At 45.2% G+C, this 24,227-nt stretch overlaps 1 protein-coding gene across 2 annotated transcripts in view; it reads right to left on the bottom strand.

Moving 5' to 3' along the window:
- The window catches only part of CFAP251 (cilia and flagella associated protein 251), a 410,814-nt gene that overhangs the window by 281,629 nt on the left and 104,958 nt on the right, over positions 1-24,227 (bottom strand). For both annotated transcript variants that reach the window (XM_069214923.1, XM_069214922.1), the window contains exons 6-7: positions 22,606-22,714; positions 3,673-3,753 (exon numbers count right to left, since the gene is read on the bottom strand). In XM_069214923.1, the coding sequence (XP_069071024.1) occupies positions 3,673-3,753; positions 22,606-22,714 (190 nt within the window). The remainder of the gene's footprint in view (positions 1-3,672; positions 3,754-22,605; positions 22,715-24,227) is intronic.

The raw sequence follows: 24,227 nt of genomic DNA, 5'->3' as shown, positions 1-24,227 counted from the left end.
AGGAGGGAAAATAACCCATACTGTGGGGCAAGGAAAGCGATGGGATGGTAATTTGGGGTTTGCAATTGGAGAGGGCTGCCAGGGGTGTAGCTGGAAAGAGATCTCTAAAAATGTTGACGTGATCTTCGGCACACAGAAGAGTAAATCTACGGAGGCCATTCCCTGTCTTACATCATCAGAAGACTTTGTCGGCTGCTCAGAATGCCAATCTGTAAATTCATCTGTAACAGCAAATGTATCAGGCAAATGACCAACTGATCCAACCAAGCGTCTGATTTAGACTTTGGCAGACGGGTTACTCTGTCACAACGGTGACGGATAGCACGTTTGCCGAAATATAAATCCCATTGTATCCTATGGGATTTATCTCTCAGCAGAGGGCCATCTGTCACTGCTGTTAAGGGTAACCTGTCGGCGGAAATCTAAATTAGATCCTAAGTTCTGAAAGCCTGGAGGAGCCTCTATGAAACAAAGTAGGATGCCCCCTAGTTCTCTCTTGGCTTCCTCCAGAACCCCAAACTGAATCCTGGAACTGTTGTGAAATTCAATAACTCAATACCTTCCTAGAAAACAGGACCACCAATGTTCCATAACCACAAGGTCCCGACCCAGGGGGGCAATGGAAGAGTACAACTATAGCCCAGCTTAAAGAAAATGCCGAACCTGATGTCATTTGGGATGTCATTTTAACAAAGCTCAAGAGAGTCCACACAGCACTGTGAAGTCCCCTTATAATCATTGGCTGTGCTGAGGGAAACTTTCTAGCGACTGTAGATCGAAAGTATTAGAAAGATAGTGGTACACACTTACGATTGTTCTGAATTCCCCCTCCCACAATTCCACTACACGAGCATAAAAGTCCCATGCTAATAATTCCCTCCTTGAATGTGATGGGCCACAGATTCTCATTTGTGACCAATCTAATAATTTACCTGTTCATTCCTAAACCAGTTGGGTTAATAACCTTGTAATTTAATATTATGTTTTTTATATTTCCTCTGCGCGTGTTCAAAGTTGCACCCGGCTTTTTACTACGATAACCCCATGATCCCAAAGAGCAGCATGTCCCTTCTGTCTTGTGTTGTTTATCTGTAGGTGGTTTGTTTTATTCATTACACTCATGCAGCAAAGGCCAAAATAGCCAGAGTGAGATGAACTTTGCTGGCCTTAAGTTGGTTAATAGCTGCAGCTGATGTTGTGGTCTGGGTTAAGATTTGTGGACCTTGGCGCCTGGAGGTTTATATTCTGATCCTGGTCTCAGTCTTCTGGTCCTGGCAGGAGGACAGCACTTCACCCACCATGGTGTCATTGTAGGCAAATCACTTTGCCAACTGTGCCTTAAAATGTAAATGTGTGTTGGGCGATGTTGGAACATAACTCGTTTTCGCTGCACTCACCAAAAGGAAAATTAATATGTTATGTGACAGGTGCGAAAGTCTGTGAATCTCCACTGATCCCAGTGATAATGACCTGCTGGCACAAAGCAGGATCGGTCCAATCACGCACATTATGTCCGAGGATGTCAACAATACTAGATGTGTTTCACAAGATGGGGTGTTAAAATCGACGGTCGTGTGTCCGCCTGGGCCCTCGGCTGGTCCAGGCACAGCACTGATCTCCGCTTGAGAGGAGGAGAGGCACCCACGCGTGGACAGTACTGGGCCCCGGGGATGAGTTCAGGAACTTTCTGGAGCATCTCCCGCTCCGTTAAAGTACTACAATGACACCTTCTGGAGCTGACTGCCTTATTTATGCCCCTGACGGACGTAACCTGGCGTCTGTCTGTCAGACATGAGTTACACTGACCTGAATATTTAAAATTTCAATAAACATAACACTGAGAAAAATATTATATGTGTAATGAAAGTAAGTGCGGCGCACTACTACATGTAATGCCCAGTCAGCGTATTATCCATTCATTACCACACAGCACCTATTTCAACACTCCCCCGCCCATGAAGGAGGGCAAGCGCTGTGTTTCAGGTGGAAATGCTTCGCGGACAAACATCACAACGGCGCTACAAAAAAAAGTTATCAACTACCATCACTGTAAAGTTTTCAACGGCAAAACTGGGATTAGAGCATAGTACAATGTGACGTCATCCCTCGCCTCGCGCGCTGGCGTGCGGTCTCACCGGGTCCGCTCTGAGCAGGCTCTCGAGACAAACCTGCAGTCACGTCAGCAGGAGGGAGCCTGCTTGTGCAAGCGGACATTATGAGAGGGAGCAGCCGTCAGCGCCCAGGGTGAGCACTCCCGGCACATGATTCACCACTTCAGCCTCTGTGCCCTGTTTACGAGCTCCTCGCTGCCTTGCGTCACTTCGGAGAACACTGAGGGAGCACACACTGTGCCAGGCGCGCCCTGTGGTATCCAGCAGCAGCTGAGCAAACCAGGGCGGCGAGAACATTCACCTGGCACCGTCGAACGAGGAGAAACTCAATGCAAAGCAACTGAAACTAAAGAACTAACCGCGGGGATTAACCAGCAAACGGAACAACACTCCCTCTAGTGGGTAAACAGATAAATGACAGTGGTAGCAGCTAACCACGCTTCTCATCCTAAATCCCCTACTAGATCTTGGAAAATTAATTTATATGCTTGAGTGTCCTTTTGAGCCCAAATTCGTAGCAATTAAAACAGCCTAAAATCTAGTACTAAATGTCATGTAAAAAATCTAAGCGTCTATATGAATTGTATGAGCTGTATGTTTTAGGAGGAAGAAAAATGTGCATGACCTATCAACCAAGGGATGAAGATGCCTAGCTGATAGCGCCAATAAAATATATTACATACATTATTTATATTTAATGTTACCAAAACAAAAAAGGTCTTGGCTAAAGCGTTTTTAGGAGTAGACAACGTCATTACTTTAATGGGAGTTGCATTAACTTAAACTGCCTGGCCTCTGTCAGTGCATGAAAGCAAGCCTCCCCCTCCCCCCCGCCAGTCTGTGCACAGCGCATCAGGAAGTACCTGCAGGTGAGAGCTTCAGTTAGGCTTCCCTGCGGAGGAAGCTGCTTTTGAGCACTGTCGGGGGTCCTGGAAATACATTTACCTTATTGAATTTATCATTAAGGTAAATAAATCGCCCGCCCCCTCTCAGTGGTCCTAAAAGCAACTGTGTTGGATTTTTTTTTCCATATCCCTGGAGCAACACTGAGACCGGGTCGTATCAGGAATAACAGTCGATATTTGTCTGTTCTGAACTCACCCAAATATTTTGCTCGTCTCTACTTGTGAGTTCTGTATGTATTTATGTAGATTGTAGTTGTATAGCACAACCCTAGCACGGCTAATGTAAAAGACTTACCCACAGACAGAGCATTCCTCAATCGCAACACAAAGTCTACAACTTGCTGCTTTAACATTTGTGACCCAGGAAGAGATTATATATATATATATATTTTAATCAATGGGACACTCGGTAAGCATAGGATTTTCCCCATAAAGGGCAAAAGGGGACAGTTAGTGGTTAAACATTTAAACATTATAGTTGTAAGAGTTTAAACAGATGCGAAGTGGAACATAATGCACATCCCTGGAAGAGACAGGCATGTAACAATAGGCTTAAGGAGCTCTAAGAATTCAACAGAAAACTGAAACATGTTATGTATGCATTCATCATGCAGTCTAAACACGTCCACATGAAACCTTCGTGCTGTGGCCTTTACCTGCCGACCATAATTTGTACTCAGCTCTGCTGTGGAGACAGCTTTTTCCTCACTCGAAGTCCAGTTCCATATTGCAACTCTCTGATAAAATAAAAAGAGAAATCCAATTTCACTCATGAGTTTTTATCACACACAAATTTCACCGGCTATTGAAGTCCTGACATCTCGCAGGTAGAGTACACACAGAGCTTCTCCCTGCAGAAGCACATATCGAGGACCGGCCTGTGCTAATAGAGACTATGGGCTGATTCACATCTTGGCAGAGGGAATACTCTGGATATTCTGCCCGTTATGATCTCCATAGGATATCATGGGATCGTGATAAGGCGGACAGGATATCTGTAACATTTGTGACAGAGTATTCCCCTCGGCCAAGACCTAAATCAGGCCTTATCTCTCCTTACATTGGTTTCTGGGCCCTCACTGTACATCTTGGTAAATTATGATCTTCTAAAACAGCCACGGAAGTGACACCTGGGTTTCCTGCTTGTACTAATGTAACAGATTCATACAGGTGGGAAGAGTAAAGCTAGCATGTTCCCAGGTTCTTAATACAGAGGGAACCAGCTGGACATTCTGCAGCTATAAGCAGCTGAGTGAGTAACCTGTCAGGAAGTTTGGGCGATGGGCAGGACAGGCTTGATGGGAGTGTACACCATGTACAAGTATATTTGCAGCTGTGACAACAATCATTCCTTAAATAGGTTGATAATGACTGGACAAGGTCACAATGCACATGTAACATTTTGTGCCCTAGTCAAAGTGATCACCAACGTCAATTCACCAAGATGCCAGGGGTAACAGAGAGGAAAAAGTTAATTATCTATAAGAACGGTTCTCCATTATTGGCATCTTTCATGGCTTAACATGCATGGATTATTCCCCGTCCTTGGGCTGGGAGCCTCCATGTTAACATAGCAGTGTATATTTATACTCAATAACATTGAACTTTACATAGGCTATCTACACCCTATCCACATCATTATACCCACACTCTAGCCAATGAGAGACCAGCATCCCCAGCTCTCTCTCTTCGGTCACAGGCTTCTGAATGCCAGATTTTGTAGCCTGCTAGGTGTCATACTTATTGAGTGGAGCCTCTTGAAAACAGGAGGTTAGTGGCATATGGGAATATAGGAAAGACAGCAGTGGTGGAGAGCCATGATTACTGGCGTTTGTTCTTCTCCAGCTTTGGACCTTTCACAGATTCACATGCTTGAATTACCAGTCCTAAAGCATTAGATTAAAGATAGTGAAGGGGTGCAGAAGGCTTACCTAATCTATTTAACAGACAGCCTTTATGCGGGAAGACAGAATTTGAGTAATCTTTTGCTGTCCAAGGAAGGCAACATTCTTTCTGCTGGTGTGGTGGGATTTGCAAAAAGGTTGGAAAATAAATATAATGATGTAAGTGAAATGTTGCTGCCACTTTAGGAATGAATTTTGGGTTTGTAGCCAATATTACCTTGTCTTCTGAAAAACATAGAAAAGGATTTTTGCATGACCAATGTAATAGCAGGCAAAAAGATGTCTCTGAAGGAGGTGTTTTAAGGCCGCTTTATGAATTGGTTCAAAAGGTGCACTCAGTAATGCTGCCAGTTTCAAGTTTAAGTTCACATTCCAGAGACAGTTTAAGTATATGAGGAAATGCCCCCAAATAATCAACTCATTAATTCATACATTTTTTTTTTTTTCAGACAACAACTCTTGCATGGAGATCTTGGAAATGCTGATACTGCAGCCTGATGACCCTTTATGAATGCAAAAGAATGACCAGATTTGCTATTTGCAACTTGAATGGAAGAAACCGAGGGGACTTTCTAGAGGATTCAGTTTTCCTTTTTCAGTCTATGAAATAAAGCATTTCTACTTCATATTATAATTTTTATGGTTGAAGTGGCTCTGATCACTTTAAAAATCCCCAGGTATCAGTAAATGGCCAGACTCTAGGTCCTGATGAGCCAGTCTTTTAGCTGGAGGAAATGGGCGTTTTCATACTCATTGGGGAGCTGGCATGAATCAAATCAGTTTTATGGAAATATCCCATAACTCAGAGGACCAATCTTGACATGGCCACACCGGAGCCTGCAGAATTATTGTGCACCGCTCCATCTTGATCTTGCATAATACTCTAGTTATCAGAGGAATTAGAGGGAAAGAGTACAGGAATGTTCCCACTGATTGAGAATACACCCTCTTTTGATCTTGGGCAAACCACCTGCTTGCAGACCTGAGGAAAACGTTACCTACCTTCAGTAACACTCTTGCTGGTGGATACTCTAACTGCAGATTCCTCAATTTTAGAATAAAGATCTGGAAACCTTTCACAGCAGTGGGCCTGTGCAAAAGTAGCTAGCATTAGGCGGCTCTGTGTGGACATTGTTATGCCCCAGAAATGGCGAAGCGGAGCCAATACAGGCGCCACCCTTGCGGGCTGATGTCAGTTTGATTCTGCTTGTGCCTTCAGATGTAGAGCCCAAAACTTAATCATACGTACCATTGAACAGATCTCTAGATTGGCACCATTTTAAATGAAAAATAAAAACATTTCCATAGAACAGGGAGGTGATAGGACAGTGAGGTAACTGTGGTATCCTCTAGAAGGAATGCTACCAAGGTCCTGGATGACTAAATGAGCAAAATGCCATCATGACCAGATTGTCAACGCAGCAGAGCTTTGAGAAAGTGTGCACTGATGCCCACATCACAGCCTGACAAATGTCCAGAGCAGGTACTCCAGGTGCCATCGCAGTTATAGTTACTTTCGTCCTGATGTAATGGGTCCTCAAACCTTTTGGGGACTGCTTTTTAACCAATGCGCAGGAAAGATTATAAATGTAGGTGACTATCGACAGTGACTAAGGACCACATGTACAAAGCTTTTTCACAGAATCGGGCCATTTGCCATTCGAAAAAAAGCATTTTGCGATGTACAGACCCTTTTTTGCGGTTCGGTAATCTGTTTACCGAATTGCAAAAATGGTTTGCGTTTCGCAATTAGAAAGGGGCGTTCCTTTCCTAATTGCGAGTCGCAGTGCAAGGTAGGATTGTTTTCTGACCGTGAATGTGATCACAAAACAAGTGCAGACGGGAAGGTTCCCCTTTGTGAATGGTAACAAAAATACTTTTTCAGAGCAAGCAATGGTCCCATGGACCACTGCCTGCTCTGAAAAAATGAAAAGAAAACTTGTCATTTTTGTTTTTAAGGAAAACGGGCTGCATTAAAAAAAAAAAAAAACGGCTTTATTTAAAAGCAGTCACAGACTTGGTGGTCTGCTGTATCCAGCAGGCCACCATCGCTGTGAGTGCAGCCGTTCCCAATGGGGTCACAAATTGCGACCTGCCTCCTGAATACTTATGAGGTAAGTTATCTGTGACCCCATTGGGAATCGTAAACAGTGTGACGTACACTGTTGTGCATATGGTTTTGAGGCTCGCAATTTGCAAATTGCGAATGAGTCACAAATTGTGTGTCGCAAAACTCTGGGTTGTACATTTGGCCCTAAGTACTTTTCTGCACCGTCTTGCCTTTCTCTGCCACAGAGAAACCCACAAAAAGCTGATCGTCCACCCAATGTTTTTTGGTACAACTGATGTAAAATCTCAAAGCTCTTTTCATGTCTAACCAATGGAGTCTTTTCTCCTCTTTCGAGGAGTGAGACGGAACAAAGAATGCTGGGGGGTGGGGGGGCTGTTGAATTGCCCAATATGAAAAGGAGTTATGACTTTTAGCAAAGCGGCTACCCTGGTCCTTAACACCAGTTTGTCTGGAGAAAAGGTGGTGTAAGGTGGTTTACTGAGAGGGCCTGAAGCGCACTCAGATGCCGGGCTGAAGTAACTGCAACAAGAAAAACAGGATTCAGAGTAAGGAGAAGCAGCTGTGTAACAGGTGAAAGGGAGAACACATTAGGAAAGTCAGGACCAAATTTAGATCCTATTGTAACATCACAAAGGGCTTTAGAATAAACATACGTCATACCTATTAAAATCCTCATCCCAACAGGTGATTTAAGAGAGGACAGGTAGGGCGTGGCAGAGGCAAGGATCCAAGATGGTGCACTTGCCTAGGCTCCCAGACAAGGGCCTCTGATGCTACTTAATATCACTGCTTACACTATGTTGCAGGGGCTGTTGTGGCTCAGACTGGAGGTACGGGCACCGCACGGGGCAGTTCAGTGTCACCCCGTGAGTGAGGAACACATCTGCGCTACTGAAAACTAGCCCGCGGCGCTGATGAGAAGGCCGCCTGTGGCACAGCGCAACACTCTGCGGCAGTGCGTTGACCCTGAGCAGGTGTAATTGCGCCTAAATTAAAAGTTATTGGGCCTACCCAACGGGACATATCAGTGCCAGGAGACCACCCAGCCTGATAGGTGGGGCACTGAAACCAGCGGCCGCCGCAAATCTCAAGGGAAGGGACAGGGACGTGGGGGGGGAATTTATCTCTTCCCATCGCTGCCTCCTGCTACCTCGCTCCTCTTCTTCTGATGCCCCTTCATTCACTCAGACACCAGCACAGGCTCCCCAACAATCCTGGCACTGCTTTCATGCTAAATTTAGCATGAAAGCAACGTCAGGACTGGTCTGAGCGGCTTGGACTGCTGCTCAGACACTGCCCTGCTGTTCAACACAGCTGGGTGGTAGAAACCTAAGTGCGCATGTGTGCTTGGCCGGCCTAGGATGGCCGGCCAAGCACTCGTGCACTCTCTCCTCCTCCCACCTCCCGTGGTCAAGCCCTCCCCCTCCCTTCACATGCTGCTGGCTGAGCTGAAAGATGAAACGATAATGAAATATTGTTTTTTTTCAGCTCCTGGCTTAGCAAAGGGAGGCGCCCTGACTGAAACTACTAGCAGGAGATGCAGAGGAGCACACCCACCTGCCACTCATCACTGGCTGCTTGCCATAGAGTCTGTCCCGCAGAGGCAGATGAGGACCGATTAGGCCGCTGAGTGCTGAGACCTTCGAGGATGAGTTGTTAATGGTGTATTCCAGCAACAAGCCCCTAAGGGCTTTCATGATTAAGGAGTTTCTAAACAATGCCAAGCCCAAAAAAATGGTGTCTCAGGGGAGAACACAGGGCAGATGCTAGTAGAGTATAAGGCTGCCGCCACAGACCTCACCACCCCTGCTGCGAAGGGAGACATTCAGACACTCCTCAAAGAGATGAGGAGAGATATTGCGGCCATCCACACCACCATTACTAGGCCCTTACAGCGCGCAACCAGTTGGTGAAGTAGGTGGAAACCTGCATTGATTCAGTGGCGGAAGCAGTGGCGCAGCGGGATCGGGAACATGACTAGTTAGCCAAAAGTGTCAAGGCACTAGAGAATCACTAGCACACACTATCTGATGCCTGGGAGGACTATGAAAACCGCTCCCTCTGCAATCAATCAGATTTGTGATGAGAGTGCCACTATTCCGAATTCTGAACTTGAAATCTTTGTCCAAGCCCTATTCCGCCATATCCTTCCTGATGCTACAGACCAGGATTTCACTCTAAGACAAAATCAACCGGCATCAGGGTGCTACAATGTACCCTACCCCATTGGTCATCTCCTGACACATCTTTGTCATTATCTTAGTCACTGAAAGTGGGTGATCCGATACCGTCATTGTTATCATCATAATCTTAAGCAACCTCTTCCACGTGATGTTTTTCGCCCCAGCTAGACACAACTCAGTCTTTTCCACTAATTGGTATTATTGGTGGGGTTTGCTTTGAATGGGTTCTATTGTGCAGAATACCTTGTGGGGATGGATCTTTTGTGGTACTTACTACAAAACTGCTGGTTGTGGAGTTGAAGCATTATCTGTTGAGGAAACAAAAGTGGAGGTAAGCGTTGGTAAATTTCTTTTACCATTTCCTGTATGTATTTAATGTTTGCTGTAATACTTGAACCATTGGCAGTTTAGGAAGTAGTAAGTGCTCTGTTCTGAGTCTTTTTTGTAACGTGGCTCCTTGAGTCTCATCTTGTTCCTCTTCTTCACTGAAAAAAAACCTTTATGTGATCCAAATCCGGCTCGTCTTCACCCTATTGGTCAGATGATGCATACGAAATGAGTCTTTTTGGTGGTTGCAGATGGACTAAGGGCCTGATAGAGTTTGGCGGATGGGGTTACTCCGTCACAAATCTGATGGATATCCCGTCTGCCGTATTATGTTTTCCTTTATTTTCTATAGACATCATAATATGGCAGACAGGAAATCCGTTACATATGTGATTGAGTAACCCATCCGCTAAACTCTAAATCAGGCCCTCACTAATTAAGGAGGAATGATTGAAGAAAGTGGAGATTTTAAATATGCGGATGATACCAAGGACACTATCAGTGGTACAGTAGACAAAACAGGTGGTTGCATTGTTGGAAATGCTGCTCCTGAAGCTGCAAACCTACATTGTTGTACCATCGACTGTTGGCTCGTCAACAAATGGCTCGTGGACAAGAAAGCCAGAGACATTCCAAGTGGTATTCTTGTCAGCGGATTCTCTTCGTCGATGACAGACCAGATGTTACTGCAGAGAACTTTGTTGACAACTGCCTCATCAATCGTTATAGAGACCAATGACTGTGTTGACAATCAAGTTATTTCGATGGTGACTGCAGTTCTAGTGGTTTTGAAACCGAGAAAGCAGAGTTGTCTGCATCTTAGATGCTTTCTCTGTCACTGAGGCAGACATAACTTGTTTACCTAAATATGAGGATTGTGAAGAGGTTTTCTATTTTTTTACAGCCACTTCAGGCTCAAGTGACAATACCTTTTTTTGTCTTCTCAGAGTGTCAATGTCAATGAGTGTCAATGGTACACAGAAAGATCACTGTTGTGTATTGATGCAGGTGTTCAAATAAAGCACCACTTTTTGTGCTGTCGCACTCATGCATGGACATCAACTACTGTTTGAACCCACATGACATCACAATGTTGGGCCCTTGTTGCCTTCTCCCCCACCCCCCCCGGCCCATCAACAGTCTTGTATATGTTGGGGCAGAGCTGGTGGGCCCAGCAGAGAAAAGCACAGCAAGTAAACACAACTTAGAGACACGTTTATATATGATTTTGGCATCACTTTTGCGACCCCTCAAGTCTGAGATAGCAAATGTCAAATTTGCTGTAAGTTGAAGGCTGGTAAATACCAGGACTTATGAATTTTGTTTTGTGTAAGCAGAAAAATCTGCATGCTCTTCTCCCATTTTAGGGAAAAAAAACTTGTGATGGGTGTTATTCATCACACCTGACAAATTCCAGTTCCAGGGTGTCAAATTTTATGCTAAACAGTACATCACCCACTGGGGCACTAGTAATCAGGGCCTAACTCTCAACAAGGCGTGAAACAAGGATAAGTCTCAACAGGGTGTGCATTAGGTTGCATCCACAGCCAGTATTCAATCATTGTTTGCCCTAAGATCTCCCACTACATGGATTTTGCACCTAAGTCTTGCTTTGCCATTGCCAGCTTGCTACAAGAACAGTGGATCCTGAGCAATGATGACAGAGGAGGCTCCTTTTTATAACTCATGGTGACAACATGGCGGTTTCACAAGACTGATGGGGAATGCTGTTTCATGACTGGTTCTGGTATTGATGTGTGATGGTCGTGTTATCAATTAAAGTCCCAAAGCTCAGAGAACAATGCTTCTACTAGGGGAAATCCATGCAATTTGACACAAAAGTCGACTCAACCGTAGCACATTCTCATAACTACTGATGTTTCCACTGGTTCACAAGTGCTGAGAGCTGCAGCACAATGAGCAATGGGACGCTTGAGGCACTGACATTTGACACACGGAAATACGAACACTCTCTGTAGAGGATTACTTGGGATAAATAATAGCTGTCCCCAGGCAAGCCAGGTGGTCTAACAAAATATGTACGCAGGCTGGGCCAAACAAATGTGATTCTCTAGTTGACAACTACTGCATTCTACCTTTGGGCAAGTCAGGCAAGATTTAAGGAAGATCCACCTCATGAGGACATCCTTCCCTTAGCCCTGTACGAGACATGAAGGTGTGGGCGTACCCCGTCCAGCCCTTAGGCAGTGCTGGGGAACCTTCTGAATGAACACTGCCTCTTTGAGAAAGGCAGGGGGCAACATTTAGAATGGGAAAGGCCAACTATTCCTCTCGGACTGCCTTGCAAGGTCACAGATTTTTAATATTTTGAGATCCCAGTCTAGACAAGTTGAGATAATTTGTTACCCCTCCTCCTCCCTGGTCCTGTCTCAACTAGGGGGTGCTGTGAAGATGACTTATTTTTCTTTGCTGTCTCCTCAACCTGCCTGACAGACCAGAGAGAGATCTGAGTAGGGGGTGGGGCAGAGCCAAGGAGGTGAATCACCTGATTTTGTTGTTAAGGGTGGCAAAGTTTCTAGTTAGGGCATATTCTTTTGTCTGATTGCTAGTTTAGAAAGGTTAATGAAAGCCAAGTGTTGAGTCTTCACACCTCATTCTGCCCATGTTTTGGTTACCCTTGCTTGGAGCCAGCATTGTCACTACATTGTGAGAGAGCCATCACCTGGCACAAAAGCCGTGTCAGCATTACAGCCAGACAATGACATCTGAAAAGAAATCCACCCCCCACCCCAAACCATTTCCAGAACCTTAGACAGTGGATCACATCCTCAGTCCGGAAACTGAACATGAAAAGTGGGACCCACCCCACGTTGTTCCAATTCAAAGTTCTTCTTGATCAAGGAAAGGAGTACCCTGCAGAGTATCCAAGAAGCTTGTATAAGGCTAGGGTTGATATCTGCATGACAGCCAGCCTACCAGAGGTGAGGGTGCATCACCTGAAGTCTGCACAACGTGCTGGAGAAGCTATGGGGCTTTTTAGCACATAGAAGCCTACTTGTCTGCTCACAGAGGGAAGAGAGATTACCTGGTCCTGCAGGACAAGATACTATAGCCCTGCTATATTCCCAGTATGTGGAACACCCAGAAAAAGGTAGACTGCCCAAGTGGGCACATCACTGGGACGGACTTGTGCCATAAGGGGCCACCCAGTCTCCCAAAGTGTGGTTCTTGTGGTAAGCTGCGTAAAGAAACTTTGAGCCAAGGAACAATGTGCTACCTCTGCAGCCCGCAAGACTGGCACTCTCTCTTGTGATGCAACGTCGTAGGAACCATCACCAGCCCAAGGCAGCAACTGCGTAAGCTGATCACCCAACAGACTGGCCCCGGGGCTCAGACTGCCAAAGAAGGCTAGTATCCGCCTGTCCGGCTGCTGTGATGATATCTACAGCTGTCAAACAAAAGGAGTGAAACCGCAACTATGGTCCTCCAGAATTTAACTAGATCGTGATCGTGTAAGCAGATATGCACACCTTCTAGCTCCAGCTATGTCACATCTCTGCTAAGCAGGCAAATGTGAGGCCTAGCCTCAAAAGATTGAAAGACTAGAACACCAACAAAAATTAGCAGCAATAGGAAGGTGTCTTTATCAGTGAGACTCTTTGGATTAAGAACTGTTTGAACTGACCCATGTGGTAACCACTCACTAATATTTGCACCTGTGCCTAGCCTTGCCTCAACCCGACTTGCAGGAAGTTCCATACAGTCATTGAGGGACACTGTACAGCAGGGAGAAGGGCAACATAGAGGGAGAACTGCTTTGTTAAGAGCCCATAGTTGAGAAAATTAAACCTTGCAGTTGTACTCCTATTTGTTTAATATTCCGTACTGCTGTGCAATTATAGTACTTTATTTAACTAAAAAGACCAGCACTGGGCTGGACGAACACGTTACTTACCTTCGGTAACGGATTATCTAGTAGAGATAATACCTAGCCGCAGATTCCTTACAGAGTCAGCCATTCCTCCCGGCTCTCTGGACAGATTTCTAGGTTTAAGATTGATCTCTTTCAGGGCCCTAATTTGGTTCCAGTTCAATTCGTGGCTCTGCGCTGCTGGTGTAGAAAGTCGTGAGAAGTAACTGACATCTGCGCGCCAAGGCAGACCTATGTAGGTGACTGTGATGTCAGTTCTAGCGCGTACAACACCGCCGATGCACAGAACCGAACAAAGCCACCTGACAGTGGGCAGGGGTACTGCTCACGCATCATTGGAAACTAACGTGTGGGACACATTTACAGAAAGCTCCTTAGGCGCGATCAAAATGGTGAAACCCAGGCAGCATTTGGAGGATCTAATTGTGATTTCAGACTCTGAACCAGAAGAAACTTTAAACACTATTGAAGGGCAGTTTGAGATTATTAAAAAGGATGCTGCTGGTTCTATTATGGCAGAGGAGTTTTCTTGGGGACACACTTCTGTCGTGTCCCGCTAATTTTCTCCTATGATGAACGAAGTGCAAGGGTGGCAGATGAATAACAGAGTGAGCACTCCTTTACAGGCAAGCACCTTTTTATCTGGGGGCAGTCACAAGTGAATAGTACAGGGGGCATGAGCAAGGCGAGACAGAAAGAGACAGGGGCAAGGGCAGGTCAGAGGGTCTGGATTGTTGGTTATATTGGTGAAGCAGATCAGGAACAGTCTGGAGCCACTGGTGGGGTTCCTGGTTGTGGTGTACTAGGTGCGCCAAGCAGTGCTCATGGTCTGTTCTCTGCATAGCTATCCAGTGGAATCAGCAGCAGTATCCTGCCCTAGTCAAATCCAGGTCAGTTTGTGAGCACCGGGCTGAAGAGAAGGATGGGTCCAGAGTGACCGTCCAGACATCAGATCATGCTCGCCTCCCTATTTGGACGACGGCTGAAATGGAGATGGAGAGCTGCTGGGTACCAGTTCCAGGGTGAATGTGGTGCTGGATGTTATGCAAGAAACGGTTGAATTGTGTTTGGATTATGATGATGGTGGTGAGTATTTGGATGAGGGTGAGATTGTGGATAAGTGGTTGCAGAGGGCACTGACAGCTAAGAAGGTGACTGTAGCGGGAACGGGTGATAACACAGGTTATGGAGTTGGTGTTTTTCAGAGGTTGGTAAAGCGTCAGGAAAACAATGTTCTTGATAGGCGCAGGTCCACCTTGACGAAACAAGAACCACATTTGCAGTTGAAAACAGGTTAAGTAAGCTAGAATGCTGATAATGACAAGCAGCACAGGAAGGATGTGCAAACAGTGCAGATGATGGTATCTGTGGGAGTGGGCAACAGTCCAGAGCAAACAAGTTTAGATACACCAAAATCGGCAAGTAAAAAAATAAGTTGGTATTGATGCAATGGTTGGTGATAATAATGTAAAGGAGGTACAGCCAGTGTCTGGCATGTCTACAAATGAGGAAGATATCGGATGAAGCCGCTGATGAAGGGACGAAAAGCGATAGTGTAAAGAGCAAAAAACTCCCATAGATGGGGATTTCTATGCCACTGATTGCTCACTTAACGCAAGCTACTAAGGAAAAACTTTGGGAAAGAGAATTTGTTGATGTTTTTAAATTGCTTCACTGAGAGATTCAAGCAAAGGAGGGTTCAAAAGAAGAAGAATGTGGAGTTAGCTACGAGACCTAAGGTGCCCACCAATATTGAGAATTTGTCCTTTCTGGCGAGTGAACTTAAGCTGGACGGAACCGGTGTTCTGTTCACTCAGAAAATAGATGAGCAAGAAAGACGCCTTTAAATCTTGTTTTTATCTTGACACATTTTCTGTCTGTTCAAGGACAGTGGTCAAATATCAGTTTGTCATTTTACTAATTGCTTCTTATCGTATCCTGGAAAAGGTTTTCTTTCCATTATTTAATTTAGAGGTTTTTTGTCAAGTGAGCTGTCTGACAATCATTGTGAAACAAAAGGATGTAAGATGTCAGTTTTTTTTCTAATACACGACACTTAAACAGCTTGTAAATGAATAGTACGAGTATTTAAAAATATATCTGGAATTACAAAAGAACATTTTATTTTGTAATTCAGAAGTGCGATGTAAACAAAGATTTAAATAAGAGCAAAACAAATCAGAATGCATTACTTGGTGATGTGCAAATGACAAATATTTGTAGAAACCCGACTTCCAAACATTATACACTATACAGGTTTATCAGTAAAACCGCATGTCAGCGGGAAATGTTGTGGCCATTTTGTTGGAAAATCTGCTGATTGCAAGAGAGTGTGCTACCACTTTGTGCTTCAAGTATTTATTTATTAAAAGTGATATGAGAAACATTCCTGCCCCTGCCCTGATGACAATGCTATTAATGAACTAAGAGGAAAGACAGCGGTTATGTGTACCCTATATGTGGCTAGATTTGTATTATATATGGAACAAGATTTAGGCGGTGATTCCAAGGTACCGCCGTCAGAACACCGCACCGCGGTCGAAGGACCGCGGCGGTGATTCTGAGATTTGCCCTGGGCTGGCGGGCGGCCGCCAAAAGTCCGCCCGCCAGCCCAGGGCAAATCAACCTTCCCACTAGGATGCCGGCTCAGAATTGAGCCGGCGGAGTGGGAAGGTGCGACGGGTGCAGTTGCACCCGTCGCGTATTTCAGTGTCTGCTAGGCAGACACTGAAATACTTTTTGGGGCCCTCTTACGGGGGCCCCTGCCGTGCCCATGCCATTGGCATGGGCACGGCAGGGGCCCCCAGGGGCCCCGCGGCACCCCCTACCGCCATCCTGTTCCTGGCGGGCGAACCGCCAGGAACAGGATGGCGGTAGGGGGTGCCATGGAGGACTCTGACGGGCAGCGGAAAGTCGGCGGTACACCGCCGACTTTCCGCTTCTGACCGCGGCTGAACCGCCACGGTCAGAATGCCCAGCGGTGCACCTCCAGCCTGTTGGCGGTGCAACCGCGGTCATTCGCCCTGGCGGTTTTTACCGCCAGGGTTAGAATGACCCCCTTAGTCTATTAAATCAAACAAAAATGTTTTTGTGCAGCAGACATAGGTTGAACTCGTGTATTTGAAGGTGCTCTCCTATGTGATAAAGAAGAAAATGGCAGCTCAGAGAATTAAAATATTTGCCCAGGATCACATAATTTGAAACCAGTCAAGAGCATTGTAAATAGGTTGAGTAGATTATTTAAGTCACTAGACCTGCAAGTGTATTCTCCGAACGTCATCCGGAGCGATACGTTCTGTTATTTAAATACATGGATGTAATAAGGATATCACAGAAGGATTATGGTAGTTTTGCATGGTTTCGGTATGACAGAGAATTCCGTGCTCACCTCGCAGTGAATCCTGAAAAAGAATATGGAGGTATGGACAGTGAATTTTGGATGCAATGGATGACACCGGCATGGCCTGTTCCTTTAGTACATACTACCAGTGGCTTACTGATTCCCTATAAGCCCTTTCAGGGTTATCCAACTTCCACAGGGGTAGGAGGGACAGGGAGAGGCAATCTTCCCCAGAATGGAGCATGCTGGTCATTTAACAGAGGAGCATGTATGCGGATGTGATGTAAATCCCAACATGATTGTGCAAACTGTGGGGGGAAGCATCCGATCACCCAAAGCGTTGGTACCTCCCAAATATGTGACAAGAGGGACAAGGGCATGGCAGAACTACACAGGTGGTTACAGGAAAAGGGCTCTACACCAATTAAATTCAAGGTTTGAGCATGGGGAAGTGGTGTCAACAAAACTGGACAAGGAAGTTGGAGAAGACAGGATTTTGGGTCCTTTTTATGAACGACCGTTAGAAAATCTCACATTATCCCCTTTAGGTGTGGTTCCAAGGAAGCAGCCAGGTAAGTTTTGACTTATTCATTACATATCGTAGCAAGCAGGTGAGTCTATCAATGATTTTATAGCTAACGAGGACTCTGAGGTAAGATATGCTTCTGTGGATCATGCTATTCTCCTGGTGCTGGAATGTGGTCAAGGTGCAGAGATGGCCAAATCTGACATCAAGTCATCCTTTCGCCTTTTACTGGTTCACCCAGATGATTTCTCACTTCTGGGTATACAGTTTGGTGGTGCCGTTTATGAAGACAGAATGTTGCCAATGAGTTGTTCAGTTTCTTGTTCACTGTTTGAAATGTTCAGTACGATTCTGCAATGATATTTTCAGTTTCGGAGTGGCTTTAAAACATTCATTCACTATTTAGATGATTTTCTTTTTTGGGGATTTTCTGGTTCTGGAGAATGTCGAACAGCTCTAGAGACTTTTAATTCTGTGATGGATAACATAGGCATGTCATTAACTACAGATAAATAGAGAGCCCAGTTACTAGTTTAACTTTTTTGGGAATTCAATTTTCTTAGTTCCTATGGAGGTGAACTTGCCAAGAGACAAAGTTCACGGTTTGTTAGTGTTGCTGGAAGAAGCGGCTGGGTCAAATAAGATGGAATTAAGGAAGGTCAAGTCCCTTTTAGGCTACCTCAATTTTACCTGTCAAGTGGTTCGAGCAGGACAAGCTTTTTGTAGAAGACTTTGTTTTGCCATAGTGGGTGCTACTTTGCTCCATCATAGAGTGCATTTCTCTATGGCCATACACGCAGACATGAGAGCTTGGGGGACTTTTCTGAAGGAATGTAATGGTGTCATGATGTTGTCACTACAAGATGAAAGTCTGTGGCAAATTCAGATATTTTTTGATGCGTCAGGTGCTCATGGTTTTGGTCTGTTTTGGGGATGGTCACTTTGTGGCAGAGCAATGGTCGGCAGATTGGACTGCCAACAGAAACAGTATTGCTTTTTTGGAATTTTTTCCTTTAGTTGTGACTTTGGTTTTCAGGGGCTAATTGATGGCTAACAGACAAGTCACTTTCAATGTGGATAATCAGAGTGTAGTGGCATTGGTCAATACACAGAAAGCAAAGGATGGAAAGGTTTTGAGGTTGCTCAGAATTTTTCTTTTGTGTCGCTTGAAGTTTAATATTCTTTTTAGGGCGAGTTATGTAACGAGTATTGACAATAATATTGTGGATGCATTATCTTGTTTGCAGTGGAGGAGTTTCCATGGGTTGGCTTCGGGAGCTGAGGTGAAGCAGACAAAGATGCTACAGGACCTTTTGCAGTTGGGCAGATGAGAATCCTAGATCTTATTGCGAAGTCAGTGGTGGTTCCTTCTCGGTGGTCCCTAGAGGAGATGAGGGTTTGAAGGGGAAGGATTTTTGAGGCAAATAGATGCGATGCAATACGTTATGTCACAGATGGGTTGGGTTTAACCACAGTTACGATTTCAGGAAAGCTAGCAGCGATTTCCTTTTATGGAAAATGTTTTTGTATTTAGGTGCTGATAGAAAGTGAGGTGTGTTGTAGGACTCTATTAGGCTGGACACGAGAAGGAGGGGTCAGAATACATAGAAGGAGGCCTATCTCATCAGACATATTGTTGGGGATTCAACAGATATCTGTTTTTCTCATTGGGAATTTGTTTTGTTTTCTTTGTGCATGGTTTGGTTATTCCATTGAGTGTTTCAGATATCAGAACTTTGGGGTTTGAGAGGGCGGGTGGTCTTTTGAGGAGGCATGTTTCAGTTGTTACTAATGCAGTGCATGTTTAGTTACCACATTGTAAGACTTACCAGGTGGGCAGCGGACAAGAGATTATTTTGGAGAGTGTACAGAACACCCTTCACTCCCCCTAAAGATGTGGTTTGGTCAGTGCAATATACAGGGGAGGGGGGTGGCCTATTTTTCATGATGGTTCTTTATTAACTTCTTTGCAGGTTTGAAAGGTTTTAAGAAGGGCACGCTTTATTCTAGGTTTCTCACCTGAGCAATTTGCGACTCATTCTCTCCGTATTGGGGCGGCTATGGAAGTCTGAAAATTAGGTCTCTCTGATGATGTTATCAATGCAAAAGGAAGGTGGAGATCAAAATGTTACAAACACTATATTAGGTTGTAGGTATTTTATTGTTTCTTTATTTCAGTCGGTTGTTTGGTGTTTAACTATGCTGTGTTTTTTGCTTGTTTCTTAGGTTGTGTCCCTGGTCCTCTCTACAGTTTTTCAACAGTCTGGATCATGGGATATTCTTTTGTTCATAGGGGTGCCAAGAAGCAGAGAAAAGAATCTATGGAAGTAGCTAGGACTTGATGGCCTAGGGTGATGGTTTGCTGGTGGAGTAAAAGTGGTACGCGGTGGGGGGAATTGTTGGGGTTTTTAACTCTCCACCTTATTTGGAGGGTATGCACTGATCTTCTAGTTTTACACCTGGGGGAAAATGACTTAGTGAGGATGTCAGGTGTTGGGCTGTTAAAAGCAATGAAGTTGGACCTTTCTTGTATTAAGGAGTCTTGGGCGGGTACTCATTTTGAGGACTGAATTGGTTCAGAGAATGGCGAGGTGCTATAAAACCCACAGCAATAAAAAAGCAACGACAGAAGGTGAACAGAGATATGAGGGGTTTCTGTTGCTCCTTAGGCTATCGATTTTGAGGCATTAGTGGATAGTACAAGACCATGCTGTGTTGTTTAGGCAGGAGGGCGTTCATTTATCCCTATTTGGAAGGTAATATTAATTGATGTTGTTGTGCTTGTTGGTGGCTCAGTTGCTAGGTGAACAATTATGACATTGATGTTTTGGTTAACTAGTTTAGACTCATTGTTTGGGGTGGGGCAGGAAACACCTCTGTGTTTTCCTGGGAAGCGGTGTCGGGGCAATTTTTGGTAATAAGGGGGGCTCTGAGGGTCGGTGACCACAGCACATGGATGGTGGGGATATAGTCATGGAGCAAGGAGATTGATTGGGCAAGGGTGACAGTGGAGAAAATTATGACATCAGAGGGGAAAGATGACTATGACAGCTTCGGGTATGAGGCATACGAGGACATTTCAAGGAAAATGGTGAGTTTACTAAGGGTGGGTGGGGTTAGGAGGTTCCTTTTTGTATTAGTGACGCTTTATTAGTTTTGTAAGACACGTTGCCTAGGTAGCTGGTGATGAATTGCAGACCTGTTCTATTAAAGCAGCATTTTACCCCATTAGTAGGTGTGGAGTGTCTTTTGTAACGCCGTCTTGCCTGAAAGTTTCCATGTGACAAGGGAGCAGGGGAGAATCAGAAGAGCCGGACGTTCCAAACGGCTATCCCTGCCAAGGACTCAGCAGCCGGGAGAAGGAGAGCGAGCCACTGACTCTCCACCCAGGAGGATTGGGGGGCCCTGCCACATCTGTCTCTAGAGCCCGAGCCACAATCCCTGGCATCAATAGAGAAAAGGATTAAAGGAGTGGTGAAGACCCTATTGCGGGCACCTACAAGACTCTCTCACCCACCGAATGCCGAGTGGAGGCGAGGTCTGCCACGCTAAAACCTCAGGAGAAATCCTACACCTTCCAGGACTATATGGTAGACCCTTGAACATTTGAGACTGGTCAAGTATCCACTGTGCTGCAGTTGATATTCTTTTGCTCATACTTGCAGCAGCGGTTTCTTCTCAAGGGCGAGGGAGTATCACCCCTCACCCACTCCGAGCCACACAGGAAAAAAACAGAATGGCAATGAAAAAATGTCATTGTCATTTTTTTTTTTCCGGCACAGCGTGCTCCAGCTAAGACACATGCTGGGCGTGTCCTCTGCGGTCGACAGCAGAGGACTGGAGCAGTACCTGGACTGGACGCTCCAAAGTGGGCATGTCACTTTGGACGGCTGTTTTGTGCCGGCCAAAGTGACATGAGTGCTTTGAAGCTCTCCATTCGGCTGTCTTAAGACAGCCGGGTGGAGACCAAGCACAGGCCTCTAGGGCCTAAAGGAACATCCAGCCAGGCCACTTCATCCAATATAGGCGCTGCTCTCATGCTGGCTAAAAGCATGAGAGCAGTGTCTGGATTGTTTAGGAGAGCTTTTCCTCTGTTGGAGAACAGAAGAACATGGAGGAGGATACGCAGGCTGTGAGTGCCATTTGTCATGTGTAAAGCATGTGTGTGTAATGTATGTTATTTGGGTTTTTGGAGGGAGGGTGGTTTACTTTAGGTTTTGGAGGGAGGGGATGTTTTATTTTAATTTTTTTGCGAAGCAGTCAGGCCCTTAACTCGTCCCATCCCACTGTTTTCAAAGGGCATAAGAAGACGCTGCATACTTGCATATTCTGCAGTCATTCACATCTGGTGTTCTGAAAGTGTGTTTATTCATATATTTTGTTTGTGCCATAATCATCTGTGGTGAGGAAGAATGTAATGTTGGTAGCCAGGGTGTCCCAGGCGACGCCCCCACCCCTCGCACAACCCTGGCCACAGAAGACTATTAATGGTTGAGCCTAGAGGGCATAAATAAAGAGGAAGGGGTGTAACTTGGTCAGTAAGACTGTGAGGGGAGCCTGGGCTTCAGATTTCCCAACATTCATGCTGGCATATAATGTTAAAATACATTATAGGACAAGAAGAGAGCATGACGAGAATGGCTTAAGAGGCAGTGGAAATGGAGAGTAATGAGAATTGGCAAGAGTACTAAGTGAGAGAAACAATATTTTGTAAAATAATCAACGTTTTTAGGGCTTTCTAAACAGAGATGGGAGAGAGTGTGTGTTTTTGTCAGTGTCTTCATGCAAAAATCAAAGGTGAAACCCAACAGACACCTTACCATACCTGACTGAAAGCCCATATTCATCAGAAAAGTCATTAATTAGGAGGGTGTAACACCCCACACACCTCCACTTCCCCCCTCAACTTGAAGCTACGCCCCTGGGCGGAGGGCGGCTTGGGCAGTTCCGCGCCAGCACAGCATTACGTGCCTGTGTCATTAAGCGGCGCGCGGAGTAGCGCGTGGCACACGCTCGCTGTGGCCAGGTGCAAGCCTTCGCCAACCCAATGGGGGGGGGGGGGGGGACACAACACCTACATACCACATATATCCACCGTCATTTTTCTTCTATGAGTCTGTGCGTGAAGATTTTATTTTATTTGGTGCATGTTATGTAGAAAACGTCATGAATAAACACTATTTTGAGTTGTGCATTACACACCCGTAGACAGAACGAGTCACAGTTGAGAAAATATGGAGACAAATGTCGACACTAAAAATAAACAAAACCCAATAGAGTTGAGTAGTCTGGCCAGCAGACACCCTTCATTGACTGAAAAAATTGGCAGACGAACGCGGTCTTTACCTGCACTGTTCCTCCACCGACCGTTGCTAAATATTTTGTGTTACTTGACATTGCAATGGCAACAACGCCCCCTTCTGGATGGCTGTCGAATATCGTGCGAACCGGAATACTACAAAGCAAAGTACAAACATTCGGTGGGTTAGGGCATGTGTTTTTTGCTTCTTTGTATACCGGCAAGACCGGTATTGTAATGTCCGTGCCGGTACACATATTTGAAAAATCACCTAAAGGCGTCATCGTTTCCCTTATCGGTTAATACTTTAAAAAGTAAACTTTAAAACGTGTTCTACAGCTACCCTAATGACTGATAATTAAACAAAGAAAGAAAGGACTTGTTAGAAAGAATACAGACAATTGTCTTTGCAGAATGCTAAAACGTGAAAAGGTGAAATTTTTTGCTAGGAGAGGTGGCAACCCTAAATTCCCTTCCAGCAAACCCTAAATCAAGCCCAGGATCTGCAAGCAGGGAATTAGCCCTGAGCGGACATGATCCCCTTTATTTACCCCCTTCGACCACACCCGGCTATCCAGATGCGGGCAACGTCTCCAGCCCCTGACATAGAACCTGGGTGGCTCCCTACATTCCAACGCACTTCGGTCATGCCCTGTTTATACCCTTCCCTACCTCTGGCCCTTTGTTAGATGGGGCATGCAAAGTCCCGTAACTTTTGGCTGTGTCCAGGTTGAGTCTCATATAGGTAGCTCTAGAATGTCGGTGGCTGCTCCTCCCTTTGCTCTCTGTCTGGTGTCTTCTTGCTCCTAGCGAGGTTAATCACAGATGAGCACTTGGTCACTGGGCCCAATCAGTCAATCCTGTGCTTTCTTTGAGGCTCGTCTGATGGTAGGTCCTTTGGGCCTTCTTTGGGTGTCTGGGGTGTCCAAGGTGTGGGCTGCCAGTTGGGCCCTGATGGAATTCTGCCAAGTACAGGCCTTCCAACCATGATTGTCCAGAGAGAACATTTAGTGGTGATAGGTAGTGTACTGCGATATATCCATAAGAAATGGTGGAGACTCCACTCCAAGACCTTGCTTTCATCTACTCCAATACAGTACAGAGGGCCTTGTTGAGAGTTCTACATCTTCCTTGGCTTGAGGACAATGTGTTTAAGGGTATGGGATGGGTGGGGTTTTGGTGTAGAAAGAGGGTTTTAGGGTTCAGCAAAGGGTGGACCTAGGGGTAGTGAGTGAATTTATGTTTCAGAGATGGTGGAATTTTGGGGTAGAAAGGGCTTTTAAGCTTCAGGGATGAGTTTAGCTTAAGTGTAGTGAGAGATATTAGGAGTCAGGGATGGATACTGTTTAAGGGTTGTGAGGGCTCAGCGAAGGATGGTGTTTATGGGTGGGATGAGTCTGCGAATTAAAAGCATCCAAAGTAATTATTTAATAGTGTAAAGGATACAAATATGAAATATTGTAGTAAAGCACTAAAATTCATATTTCAGGAAAACTGTTTCTGAAAGTAAGAACTGCAACCATTGCATTTACATTTATAAAGTAAGCATTGAAAAGCCAATTTCGACCGAAGGACATTCTATGAATTGGTTTCTACAAAATGGTAAATGCCATTCAATGTGAAAATTTCCATTAAACAGTTTAGATGAAATGGTTTCTCAGTAATCGTA

The sequence above is a fragment of the Pleurodeles waltl genome, chromosome 11, assembly GCF_031143425.1.
Source record: "Pleurodeles waltl isolate 20211129_DDA chromosome 11, aPleWal1.hap1.20221129, whole genome shotgun sequence".
Lineage (NCBI taxonomy): Eukaryota > Metazoa > Chordata > Amphibia > Caudata > Salamandridae > Pleurodeles > Pleurodeles waltl.
Note: the sequence above shows the minus strand (reverse complement) of the source record. Positions and strands in the feature narration are given on the sequence as shown.